Below are 13,270 nucleotides of genomic sequence, written 5' to 3' on the forward strand. Positions count from 1 at the left end.
ACAAAATGCATTAAAATACATAAAATGTGATACCTCTCAAATACCTTCTCTATTGGAGAATGATTTTTCATTAACAGAAAATAAATATAGTAGTTATAAAATTTTATATTTCCATACCCTAAGATACGTCTTCATAAAGGAAATGTAAAATAATCCATTTAACTCACAGCTTGGAGATCCTCTTAGCAGTGAACTTATATATCCGACCATATTTATTAGTCTTAACTACTTTCTCATTTGCTTGTCAATTTCAATTACAAGAATTTCGCTCTCAGATGAACTGAGAGAGTGAGTGAGGGGAAAAGCACAGAGAGAAAGAGGCGACAGTGAGAAAGGGCGAGGGATGAAAGACGAAGCCGTCAGCTCCTCGCGCGACCCGTTATTGCCCCCAAGATCTTCGTCTCCTCCTCCGAGCCTCACTCCCGCTGCCAGGTTAATTTACCTTTACGCCCTCGCCAAACCCTCTTATCCCAATTGTAATTGCTATGCTTTACGCACTGTTTACTTGTGTCTTTATTGGTTCAATTTTATGCTCGAATAGTTTGATTTTGTTCTATTTATTGCTTCCTCAACTTGCGTGTTAGTGTTGTGATGAGAAATTAGGGCATGTGATGCCTCTTGATATTCTGCAGTCTTCATTGAATAATGTCGCAGCTAAAGTTTCAGTTGTTCTGCTGAGTTTCATTAATTTCTATGAATTAAACAGCCTCGGCAGGCCATGAAATGATCTGTATTGGCAATGGCAAATGCGTAATGCTATCTCTGTCCATGCAATTTTTAAATTATGTAGTGGAAATTATGTCTCTATAAGGAGTGGATTCTCTTTTTTGTTAAGAGCCTTTACCCATATACAAGAAACTGCGAATAATGAATGAGTAATGATGGTAAACGTAGGACACGGTTTTTTCTGCAAATTTTGTAATGAGTCTTAATTAGATTAATTGACAAAAAGTTAATTATGTTGGATTTCTCATAATGAATGTTATAAATCTTATTTTGTTGCAAATTTGCAATCAATGCTCTTCTATATAGTTCTGTTGGGGCATCATCTCCTGCTGTTCCCACAAATGCTGGAAGCTCAGATGGTCTTGGTCAAGTGCAGAATTCGAGAGGAGGGTCTCTTTCGCGGATTGGTTCCCAGCCCATACACGCATCATTGAGCACCAGTGCTGGTGGTTCAGCACTGGGAACATCACAGCCTTCTTGTAGGCCCTGGGAAAGGGGTGACTTGCTGAGGCGTCTCTCAACATTCAAACCAGAAAATTGGTTTGGAAAGCCCAAGGTTTTTGAACTTGCTCTCCCTTCTGTATTTGCTTTTCAGAAATTGCTACTTTATTGATGTTATATTCAATTAGACATAGTTGAGTCATGAGTGTCAGCTTCATGTCAATCAATCAATCAAGGTTCTCATCATCTCCTGCCATATCGGTTGATTAAACCTTGGCATTACAATTAATTATGTATAATTTAAAAGTTTGATACATTTTAAGACAACCAAAATAAAATAATGTTTCACTTCAGTAATTTCTCGTTCCATTATGTATGGTATTTTGATGGGTTAAACTTTGAATTTGGGCAAAGCATTAGCTGTCTTCTTTACTTATAGATGTGTAATAAATAGAATATCTGCTGAATCGTTAGTTATGCTTTTGAGCAGACCCATTCAATTTTTATTTCACTCGTGTTTATTCTCCCTGTATAGCTTTCTGTTGTGTCAGGATTGGTCATGGACTAGATGTTGTTTATATACTTATATCTGTGTTTGGGTGCATTCCTGATTCAGGCTGCTAGTTCCCTGGCATGTGCCAGAAAAGGTTGGGTGAATGTGGATGTTGATAAAGTTGAATGTGAATCCTGTGGTGCAATTCTGAAGTTTGTTTCATCAGCTACATGGACTTCTTCTGAAGGTGAATTGAGATGGTAGTTGGTTATTAGATTAAGTAAAGGCTTCTTCCATGCTATCACCAGTTTGTTTATATTGGATGTTCATGTTCTATAAATCCACAGTTGAGATCAAGGTCAGGTTTGAATACTAGTTGATTATGAGATTAAAATTGTCTTTTAGTATTTTACTAAGATAAACAACCAAAATATGAGTTTGTGAACATTATCATATTCAAATTATTTGTTGGCTGTCATCTGTACATGAATCCAGAAACATTTCAATAAAAACACATAGATGCCTGATAATTGTTGTACTTCAAATCTTTGACGTGCAAATATCTACTTATTGCAAGACACATTATGTAGTTTTTTCCAAGATATTGGCTGTGTATGAAGTTTTTGAATTGTCATCTTATTTGGGTTGATTATATTATGTTTTTAATGTATGCATTTTTTTTAAAAACAGTCTTATATGTTGCCAGAGAGTTGATCAGTAATGGAATAGTGGCTCCGAATCCCACTAAATGCAGGAAGGATGGCTAACAGGAATGATATATCAATTTTTTGGGGTGTGACTTACCCGGGGTTCTCCTGGGATGGGAGTACTTGTGATTTGTGAATCACTTTGAATATGAAATGAATATCGTAGTGTAATAGGGTTTAGGGTTCTGTAATAGGTGGCTAAATAGGTTTTTTCTTCTCATATAAATTTGCATCTCTGGTGGTTCTGTTAGTTTTACTCAAAGTCAAACAAACTCAAATGTAGCGTTAACCTGTGTTATTATTAGCTGAAGAGAGCTTCTGTAGAACTTGCAGTTCTATTACCTAGAAACCTCTTGATTCCTGTTTCTGTTGTAAACTAAGGTGGCTAGTCTTAATTTCTGTTCTATCTTTGTTTCTCTCCATTGTACTCTGTGACTCTTCCTCAGACTCTCTCACACTTATAAGAAATAGCTTGCCGATGCGTGTGTCATTTTAAAAATAATAAAGCTCATTGAACTACCTATGAGCTTAAATGTGCATATGTTCTGGTTGGAGAGCTTAGTATTTTTTGTATGCAACTAAGGTTGCTGATTTGGAGAATTTACCGAATGAATACGGCGACGTAGGTCTGGTTAGAATCATTTCTTTCGACGAAAAGGACAGTAACACAAAATTTTGGTTCTCCAGTTTTAAGCTTCTTTGAATGATCTCAAATTGAATATTGGGAATACGAAGCCTTTTCTATTTGTACCAATCAAAATTTTCTTGCTGTTGGCTAGTCATTATCTCTCATTTGACTAATTTCCTGCTGTAGCTGATGGTGCTGGAGAAGAATTTTCCAAGAAACTTGATGAAGAGCATAAGGTTATCTGCCCATGGACAGGAAACTGCTGTGCAGAAAGTCTGGTGCAGTTCCCGCCGACTACCCCATCAGCACTTATTGGTGGTTACAAGGATAGGTGTGATGGACTGCTCCAGTTTCCCTCCCTTCCTGCCGTGGCTGCATCTGCAATTGAGCAAATGCGGATTTCTCGAGGCTCAGAAATTGATCGTTTGCTGGTCCAGTCTCAGCTTGCACGCAATGAATCTGGCATCAAGCCAGAATTTTTTTTAGGAACTGAGTGCTCCAGAGATGATGTCTTCTTCATATACTCCCGTGTAATACATATGTAGCCTCTACTTCTTTTATTTAACTAGTAAGTTTTTTGGGCCTCTTAGTGAAATTTCTGTCAAATTGCAGTGTCAGAAGCTCATAAGCCTTTGTGGATGGGAACCTAGGTGGCTCCCAAATATTCAGGATTGTGAAGAGCATTCTGCACAATCAGCTAGAAACGGCTGCTCAATTGGTCCTTCAAAATATCGTGCTCCTCCCCGTGATCCTAGCCGAGGAAAGAAAGCCTTGTCCTCTTCAGCAAAAAGGGATTATGGTGGATATGAAGTTACTGGAAATAACTCAAAAGGTGTATCCAGGTCACCGTTGCTAGACTGCAGCTTATGTGGTGCGACAGTCAGACTGTGGGACTTTTTAACTGTACAGCGTCCCTCTAGTTTTGTTCCAAGTAGCACTGAAGGTCCTGAAACTAGCAAGAAGATGTTGACACGTGGAATAAGTGCAGCAAGTGGCATCAGTGGGTGGGTTGCTGCAGATTGTGTGGAGAAGGAGCAGGCAGAGGACCTTGATGAAGCTGGAACTGGAGAAGGAAAGTCACTTTCAAATGTTGGGGTGGAGTTGAATCTTACAATGTCTGCTGTATTGTCGTCATCGCGGTTGAACATGAATGCTGCATCTGAACAGTATCAATATGGGCTTAGAGGTAGAGATTTATTGGTTGGGCAGCCTTCCAGCAGTGAGGTTGGTGATCGAGCAGCTTCGTTTGAATCACGCGGCCCTAGTTCACATAAGAGGAACTTAGATGAAGGTGGAAGTACAGGTGACAGGCCACACTTTCTGCAACAAGCAGACAGTGGAGAGGGTACGGTCATTGATCGCGACGGTGATGAAGTTGATGATGGTGGACAGTACTCTGCTGGTCCTTCAAAGCGTGCCCGTGAGTCTTGGGTTGTAGAACCCCGTCGGTCACCATATAGAAAAGATTCTTCTGGTGCTGGTCCCAGCCTGTCATTCGGGTTCGACATAGGAGTCGATGCTTATAAGGGGGAATTTGACCAGGGTACTGAACAATTCATAGGTAATCCATCAACTAGAGATTCAACGCGGGCATCCTCTGTCATTGCAATGGACACTATGTGCCACACTGCAGATAATGATTCAATGGAAAGCGTTGAGAACTATCCTGGCGATTTTGATGACATACATTTGCCGTCTACATCAGGAATAAAAAACAACGAACATCCTGAGACATCAGAGGTGAATTACAGCAATCAAGCACAGCAGAGTACTTGTCCTGCTGCTGTGAGAAGTACTGGTGAAATTGGAGTCAGTAGTGCAAATGAAGAAGAAGTTGTAAACACAGATATTGCAACTGCACATGGGAGGGATGGTCCCAGCTTGGGGATTAGTGGAGGAAGTGTTGGCATGGGTGCTAGCCATGAAGCTGAAATTCATGGGATTGATACTTCTATCTACCGAACTGAGAGTGTTGTTGGTGATGTAGAGCCTATTACTGAAGTAACTGATAACCAAGGCCAAACAGGCGAATTTGCACCAGATCCAGTGTTGATGGGCGATTTTGTCCCTGAAGAAGTGGATAGAGAGGATCCTCACGGTGATAGTCAAGATCTTATGTCTCGGTCTGTAGTTAGGGCAGATAGTGGTTCAAAAGTTATGGGTTCAACTAAGGCAGAATCTGTTGAAAGTGGAGAAAAGACAAGTAATATGCGAGCCACCTCTTGCGAGAACAGTCCCCATCCTTCACTTTCTTGTAATGCCATTTTATATTCTGGCGTAGAGCTATCTAAGGAAGAAGTCACACAAGCCACCAAGGATCCAACAACCGATGACTGTGGTTTTGTGGAATCAGGCTATCAAGTTGCAAATGGATCAGGTAAAGAGTTGCACTTTGGTAAATGAAAATTGATGTTCATTCTGCACATTAGATCCACAAAATAATTTATCTGCGAATCTACTTTAAAGTGGTCTGTTAACTTTTTGTGTGTCAGAGGCTCAGAGAATAGATCTTTAAGCACTTCTGATAATTAATTCCAATCTATGAGTCTACTTTATAATTAATTGTGTTGTAGTTTGCTGAGTGATCACAGCTTGGATTTATATACACTTCCGATAATCAATTCCAATCAATGTTTGTGTTTGTGTGCGTACGTTTGTGTATGCTAACCGGGTATTTGGTTTGCATATGGAACTCTGTTAGGGCCTCCCAATGGTGGAAGCAACTATGATGAAGCTGTGGAATTTGATCCAATAAAGTATCACAATTACTACTGTCCTTGGGTGAATGGAAATGTTGCTGCAGCTGGCTCTAGTAGCAGCGGCGGCGGCTCTGGCTCCAGTCACAGTGCTCTTGCGCTTTGTGGTTGGCAGCTGACGTTAGATGCTTTGGATGCTTTCCAATTGCAAGGCCAGGTTCCACCAGTGCAACCAGTTGAATCTGAATCTGCTGCTTCGATGTATAAGGTTAACATAGATAGCCAGGTTCCAAATGCTTTACACTGAATCTTGATTTTGTTTAAATTTCCTTCTTTTGTTCTTTCCTAATAATACAACCTATGTGAAATTTGGTAAATATAACAAGAATTATTTTTTCTTTATAAGATCTAATTATTTAGTCGTTCTTTATGATCATAACCTTTTTTATTGACAATTTTTTTGATACTCGATCTGATGCGGTTTTGGTGTTTTTCCTTTTACCATCTAAAGGAAGTGGACTTTGGAAATATTTTATCATCTAAGAACTTCTCTATTTGTTCAAATTTGTTATTATTTTGAAATGAGGGTATCGTTTTGTTCGGTAAGAAATGGAATTTTATTAGAACAATGAGCTGGTATTCCAGTGGGATGAGAAATCTCCAATCTCTAGCAGCATCTAACATAAGAAAGGCCTAAATACCTGGTTTGAGGCCCACCAAGCAACTCCAAATTCGGGCAAAATGGTGTATCTTACACTTGTCTACTATAAATACCTTTACAGCTTTGCACTACCAAAAATGACTCTAGACACAATTTTTGCAGGATGACCATCACACACCTGGTCAGAAGCTCTTGGCAAAACACTCTTTCAGTAAGAGCAGTGGGAGGACCTAAATGGGCTATTCTTGAAGATGTGGCGTCTGGTAATTTTCTACTACGATACTTCTGCTAGAAATTATCGTTAGGGTGACACGTGACAGTTGAATTATTAATCTATTCATGCCCCCTGCTTCTATATCTCATGTTGGCTTTTCTAGGAATGCTATGCTCATAATTCTCATATTACCTTGCAGTCTGCCTATGTAACATGGAAACTGCAACATGTGATAATTAGACATTTGAAGCTATGTTCTCTATTTGGAACCTAATCTTATCTGTCTTGACTTTTACAGCTTGCAGTTATTATTGCCTCATGGTACTCTGATTGAACCGAGAGCCTATCAGCGCTTATTCAAACACAACGTGTTGATGTTATTTGTTAATTTTCACCTCAAATGGAGTAAAGTAATGGAAATCTAAAGTTCCATTTCCTATGTTTATTCAGGATGCAAGAGAACCTCTCTATCTTGAGTATCTTCTCCCTTTTGGACCTCAGTTTTAGTAACGCCTTTAATCAATAATAGTTGTGTGGGATTATTGTATTCTACTGTTTCAGAATATTACTGCTGCGGTTCTGGAGATTGCTTTTCATAGCTTTTCTATTTATATTCGGACACTCTGTATACGTATATTTTACCTAAGTCGACCTCCAAGTTCAAAATCATAAGCTTCAGGATGTGTTAAAATTTGTTGTCCAATTAGGATTAGGTGCGGGAGAATTGGTCTTGTTTACTTCTTGCTTTTGTATTTTTGGGACTTTATTTGCTTCACTATTTCTTTTTGTTGTTTCGTTGTGGGCGTACATTGTTTGAGAAAAATGGGACTACTGCAATACACTTAATTTATCGCTTCCATTGAAAAAACTAGTAGCAAGTGCAAATTTCGTTGGTTTCTTTGGTTGCCGTAGTTATTTTAATATGTATCTACGCAAGATACATATTGAAGTTATGTGTATGAGAAAAAAAATCAGAATGTTTACTAAGTGAAAAAATTAATTGTTGAAAAATAATCTAAACAAATTCATTGTCCAATTTGGTGGAGTGTTTAATTTTGAGCTTGTTCATTATCCCTTTCATTCTCAAAGTAAAGATTCTCATTCTCGTATTAATGATTGAGCATTGTGTCATATACTTTAGTCTTTTTTATATGGGATTTGGTATTATAAAGTTTTGTCAAATTTTGTATTTATCATGAAATTTAAAATTGATTCAAATTATCATTTTTCATTTAGTTTGTTATTTCTTGAAAAACCTAAATAAGATTTTCGGCAAAAATTTATTCTACGTGGACAATTGTGAAACTTTTTTTATACCACTTTTTTAGTTCTTGACAAGTAGGATAAGAAACTATATTGATTTAGTTGTGCCATGGAAATAACAAACGAAATGTAAAATTTGTGATATTTTAGACCGAATTTAATATTAAAAGCAAATACCAGATTTGACTAGAGTTATGATTTTAGGGACTAATTATCTCTTATAATATTGTAAAGATAAAAAGCTAGTCACCAAAATAAAGACTGAATTATGACAATAGTTCCGGGAAAATTTGTGCATGACGAATTTTAATATCATTGATAATCTTTGGACATATAGAGTAAGGGTCTTGTTAGGTTGAGATTTATGAACCTAATTGAGAATTGAGATGCAATCTCAGCCACTCATCCAGAATATTTGTGAAATGTCAATAGCATGTAGTTTATGTCAACACGGGGACATAATTGTAATTTTATTAATTTTTTTATTAATTTTTTTATTTTTTTAAATTTTTTTTGTCAACTACATATACAATTCATGTCAACTACGCATCAAATGTCAACAACTTTATTCAATAAATACTATTTGACATGAATTGTGCATGTAGTTGACATTATATTGTGTAGTTAACATGAATTGTGTATGTAGTTGACATGGATTATACACATAGTTGACATTGTATGTGTAGTTGACATGAATTGTATATGTAGTTGACATGGATTATACAAATAGTTGACATTATATGTGTAGTTGACATGAATTGTGTGTGTAGTTGAAAAATAAAATAAAAAAATTTTAAATTTTTTTTTTTAAATTTTAAAAAATTAAAAAAAATTTAAAAAATTTAAAAATTAATTTAAAAATTAAAAATAAATAAATAAATAAAAATAAAATAAAAAATAAAAAATAAATTTTAAAATTTTTTTAAAAAATTTAAAAAAATTAATACAAATTAATAAAAAATTAAAATTAAAAATTAAAAAAAATATTTATTGAATAAAATATACCATGAGATTACCATTCTGCCCTTTCATAATTAATTAATCTAAAGATATTTTCCATGTGGAAAAATCTGGACCACTCATTTAATAAAAATAAGTGGCTAATATTGCATCTCATTTCTCAATTAGCATAAAAAATCTCAATTGATCACAACCCTATAGATTAATTACATTTTCCGTTTGGTAGGTGTAACTGAAGTTGTGGAATTGAAATTGAAGCATTCAATTCAAAATTGAATATTTTGAATCACAAAAATATTTGGATTTGAATTTGAATTACAATTTCAAATCTCTCAATTAGAATTTGATGCCATTTTTTAAAGTAGTAATCCCTCCGTTCCACAAGAATATGCATTTTCCTTTTTAGTCCGTCCCGCAAGAATATGCATTCTAATTTTGGAAATTATTTTCTCACTAATGAGGTGAGACTCATTCCCCACTAATATATTTTAATTACTTTTTCTCTCTACATCTCTCTTATTTTACCAATTTTACATTAAAACTCGTGTCGAACTCAAAGTGCATATTCTTTGGTGACGTAGGGAGTAATAATTGAAATTCCAAATAATTACTCGCTCATTCCCCTAAAAATAAAAATTCTTTCCTTTTTAACCCATCCCCTAAAAGTAGAAACTTTACTCTGTAATGAGGTGTGACTCATTTTCCACTAACACACTTTTCTTTCAATCTATCTCTTATTTTACCAATTTTGCATTAAACCTCATGCTGTTTTAAAAGTTTTTATTTTTAGGGGACAGAGGGAGTACAAGTAAGAAACATTCACGGCATATATCCATAAAACACACATATAAACAAAATACACACTTCACATTATACACAAAATACGCACACTACACACACTACATACACAATACACACACTATACAAAATACACATTGTACACATTGTACACACGCTATACACAAAATACGCAATACACTCCACACACACATACACAAAAAATGCACACCATACATGTTTGGTCATTTTTGTTCATGGATTTCCATCCCTAGATGAGTTATCACCCCTACCAAACATGACTTATCACGTACTACACACTGCACACAAAATACATGCATTGCACATGCACTGAAAAATTACACACTCTGCCCACGATATACTACATTATACCCACAAAATGCACACACAAACACAAAATACACAGCACCATTCTTTACCTAGGGGATGAGACTTATTTTCCAAGGATGAGACTCTAGTTGATGAGATTTTTCAACGGTGTGAAACAAGTACCATTCCAAGTAGCCCATCATTAGTGGTAGACTGGTGGGGTTTCGATCAATAAAGTTTTACATCGAAAAGATCAAATCTGTGTGGGCAGTTGTGGGGCTTTGATGCTATAATTAATACTCCTAATTTAAAAACAGCATGGTACATTACTGGTGCAGTTGTCCATATAATACTCCTAATTTAAAGCTTTCCTTTTATTGCTGGTTGCAAAATTTTGTATGGTGATCTGCTGCTGTTCAGAATTGTTGATCTGTGGAGAATGTTGTGATATGTATATGGTTTATGATTTCAAGAAACACTACCGAAAAAACTTACTAACTTTTAATAATATAAAAATTGAGAGGCAATTACTAACGTTTTAAATTTTTTAAACACAATCATAATTTAGGACGCAAAAGAAAACGTCCATAAGTTGAGGGCAAATTATCTTAACTTTTTGTCTTTTCATGACGTTTCTATTTGTGAGCCCTAGTTTTAGTTGAAACACCAATAATAATTACACTTTATGAAGCGTTGGTGATATATTTAGACATAAATTACACCAATAAAAAATTTCCTTAGCCGTTCTTTTTGTTGCAGTAAATGATAATATGTGATCACCTCTTAAGTAGATAAGAATGCTATATACTGTTGCAGGGATATAGGATTTACATTAGTAATATGATTATAACTATTTCTGGATGGAGGTGAGGGATTTCAAAAGTGGAAATCAATTGATGTTGTAATAGTATATCTCTCCAATTCGATCGATTTATAATTGCCCAAGACCCAAGTTACTTTAGAAGTGTTTGGTTTCAAAACTATTTATATATTGGTGGAGCGAGCACATTAAAAGTAGGGGTGACAAATCGTGTGTGTTGTGTCGTTATCGTGTCGACACGATAACGACACGACACGATAACAACAAACACGAACACGACCCATTAAGAAAACTCCAAACACGAACACAACCTGCTACCCTCAGAGCTCAGACACGAACACGACATGAACCCATTACCGACACGAACCACTTCGGATCAACACGATACGATAACAACACATATATGACATGACACAATAACGACACTATAATAATAATGTTATAATATATAAATATTATTTCTAATATTAAATTTTAAAACTTTTAAATAAAAAATATATATATTATAATATATTAATATTGTTTCTTAACGTGTAACACGAACACGACACGAAGTTTTCGTGTCGTTATCGTGTCGACACGATAAGGATACAAATCCAATAAGCTTTGACACATACCCATTAATTTCGTGCGGGTTTGTGTCGTGTTATCGTGTCGTGCCAAAAATTGTCACCCCTAATTAAAAGTTTAGTAATCAATTTTATATTCCAAAGCTATCATATAAACAAAAAAATCCGTTACACGAACATATAATTAATGCTCAATAATTTAAGTCTAACTGTGTAACCACATTGATTGATGGCGTGTTTATGTGAACTAATTTGTGCATGTGCTAACATGTGCTACTACTATAATTTACCTATGATCACATCACACAAACGAATTCACACTTGAATATCAACGCCACATATGTATCGATACAAAGTATAGACATGTTATTACTAATATTGAAAGCCCAATTGAAATGATTACATTAATTTATTAGTTGTACAATGATGTTGATGACTTTTATTAGAGAATTAAACGTGTAATTAAGCAGGAAAATCAGGCGTTGCAAGTGGCAGCCTCAATTCCTTTGGTAGTAGAGTAGGCAACTGGTGCATCATACTTGCTGAAGAGCCTGTAAGATGAGAGGAGGGAGAGCCCTGCGTAGCAAAGAGTCACGATGAACGTGAGCGCGATCGATGCTGTTGCCTTCCTGCAGAAGCCACCGTACGAGCCGCAGCTCTCGCTCCATGTTACCGATTTGTCGCCCTTGTACGCTAGATACACGACCTCCGTCGATACGGCTCCGGCCGCTAGTATTATGTAAGTCAGCAACTGCATATCATATAGGCTTAATGTGACAAAAAAGTAGAGGCAATGCTCCTTTTGAGATAAAGAAAATAGGAGTAGTAATTTGTGTTTTATCAATTATAAAGTGTTTAGGGTTATTTAGATGAAATTTTCTCTAATTAATTTCTGCGTGTATATAATGATATGATACATAAGTGCACTTAATTAAAGTACTGTCAAATAAAAATGGAAAAAAATATTTTCGCAAAGTAGGAAAATTAGATGTGTGTGGGCAATGTCAAGGTGGAGATTTATAAGGGAAAAAGGATGGAGTTGAAATAGACATAGCCCAGTAGTTGTTGTGTTAAGTTAAATTTGAAAATGATTTGGTTACACGTAAATTTTGATGGGTTATTTATATGTAAATTCTTAATTTTTTGTCAAATTCTATTTTATATACCAACTGTAAATTGACCTATAGATTACCAAACTATTGATTTATTCTGAATTGGGAATTAATCAAAATCTTAGTACCAACGTGGTTTAATATAAATTATAATTCAATAAATGGAATTATTTATTCTCGTGTAATTCGCCTAAAATGTAAGGTCATTTTAATTGACATTTGATAATGACACAGAAGTAAATTATATATTCAAATTATACTAGAGTTAGAAATCTTGATTTGGTTGCAATACTAAAAAAAATCAATAATTTGGATGCAAAATCAGAACAAATCATTAATTTGATAATTTAGAGACGGATTTTAAAGAAACCTGGTCAAGGAGAAAGAAGGCCCAAGCCCGGGACAAGGTAGACGGTCGCGGCACCGCCGCAAAAACGGCCGACAGAAGCGAATAGCCGGCGCAGACACCACTTGCATGCACTAAATATCTGTGCACCCACAAAAAAAAGTGAGACCAAAACATAAATCTTTAATTCCCTATTTTATTTTATTTTTACATATAATGACATTAGGTAAACCTGAAAGCCCCAAGATCGGAATAGGACAAAGTGCCAAATTCGTTGGTCTGAGTGTCCTTGAGCATGATGACGAGAGCCGCGAGACAGAGGGCCATGGGAAGGACTCGCAGCAGCGTCTCTGCCGTGCGCATGGTGGGGCTACCACCGTCGTCCTCTGCCGCAGAAGAGGCAACTTCAGTTTTCCCCATGGATTGCGAAAAATATGTGGTGAAGACAAAGCAAAGTAATTAGTTGTGAGTTGTGAAGAGAGTGAGAGATGAGGAAAGGCTACTTTTATTAATGGACTTAGGTATGG

General features: G+C 35.9%; 2 protein-coding genes across 3 annotated transcripts; one reads left to right on the forward strand and one right to left on the reverse strand.

Annotated features, from left to right (window-relative positions):
• The first annotated feature begins 228 nt into the window (after positions 1–228).
• Positions 229–7,257, forward strand: LOC125213202 (uncharacterized). Of its 2 annotated transcripts, none has more exons than XM_048113606.2 (8): positions 229–432; positions 1,033–1,282; positions 1,784–1,907; positions 3,182–3,525; positions 3,608–5,372; positions 5,697–5,977; positions 6,515–6,615; positions 6,865–7,257. In XM_048113606.2, exons 1-7 carry the CDS (start codon positions 344–346, stop codon positions 6,584–6,586), a joined length of 2,925 nt encoding a protein of 974 aa, XP_047969563.2. In that variant the 5' UTR covers positions 229–343; the 3' UTR covers positions 6,587–6,615; positions 6,865–7,257. The 2 variants fall into 2 exon arrangements, with proteins under 2 accessions (XP_047969563.2, XP_047969564.2); XM_048113607.2 differs by having other exon boundaries at positions 5,697–5,959.
• Positions 7,258–11,586: 4,329 nt separating this feature from the next.
• On the reverse strand, positions 11,587–13,270 carry LOC125211751 (CASP-like protein 2A1). The gene is made up of 3 exons (XM_048111664.2): positions 12,976–13,270; positions 12,768–12,885; positions 11,587–12,036 (listed from the first exon to the last, which is right to left on the reverse strand). The coding sequence occupies exons 1-3, from the start codon at positions 13,161–13,163 to the stop codon at positions 11,761–11,763; spliced, it is 582 nt and encodes a 193-aa protein (XP_047967621.1). The 5' UTR covers positions 13,164–13,270; the 3' UTR covers positions 11,587–11,760.

Source organism: Salvia hispanica, chromosome 3, assembly GCF_029641045.1.
Source record: "Salvia hispanica isolate PSC_SH4W2 chromosome 3, Shi_PSC_v1, whole genome shotgun sequence".
Lineage (NCBI taxonomy): Eukaryota > Viridiplantae > Streptophyta > Magnoliopsida > Lamiales > Lamiaceae > Salvia > Salvia hispanica.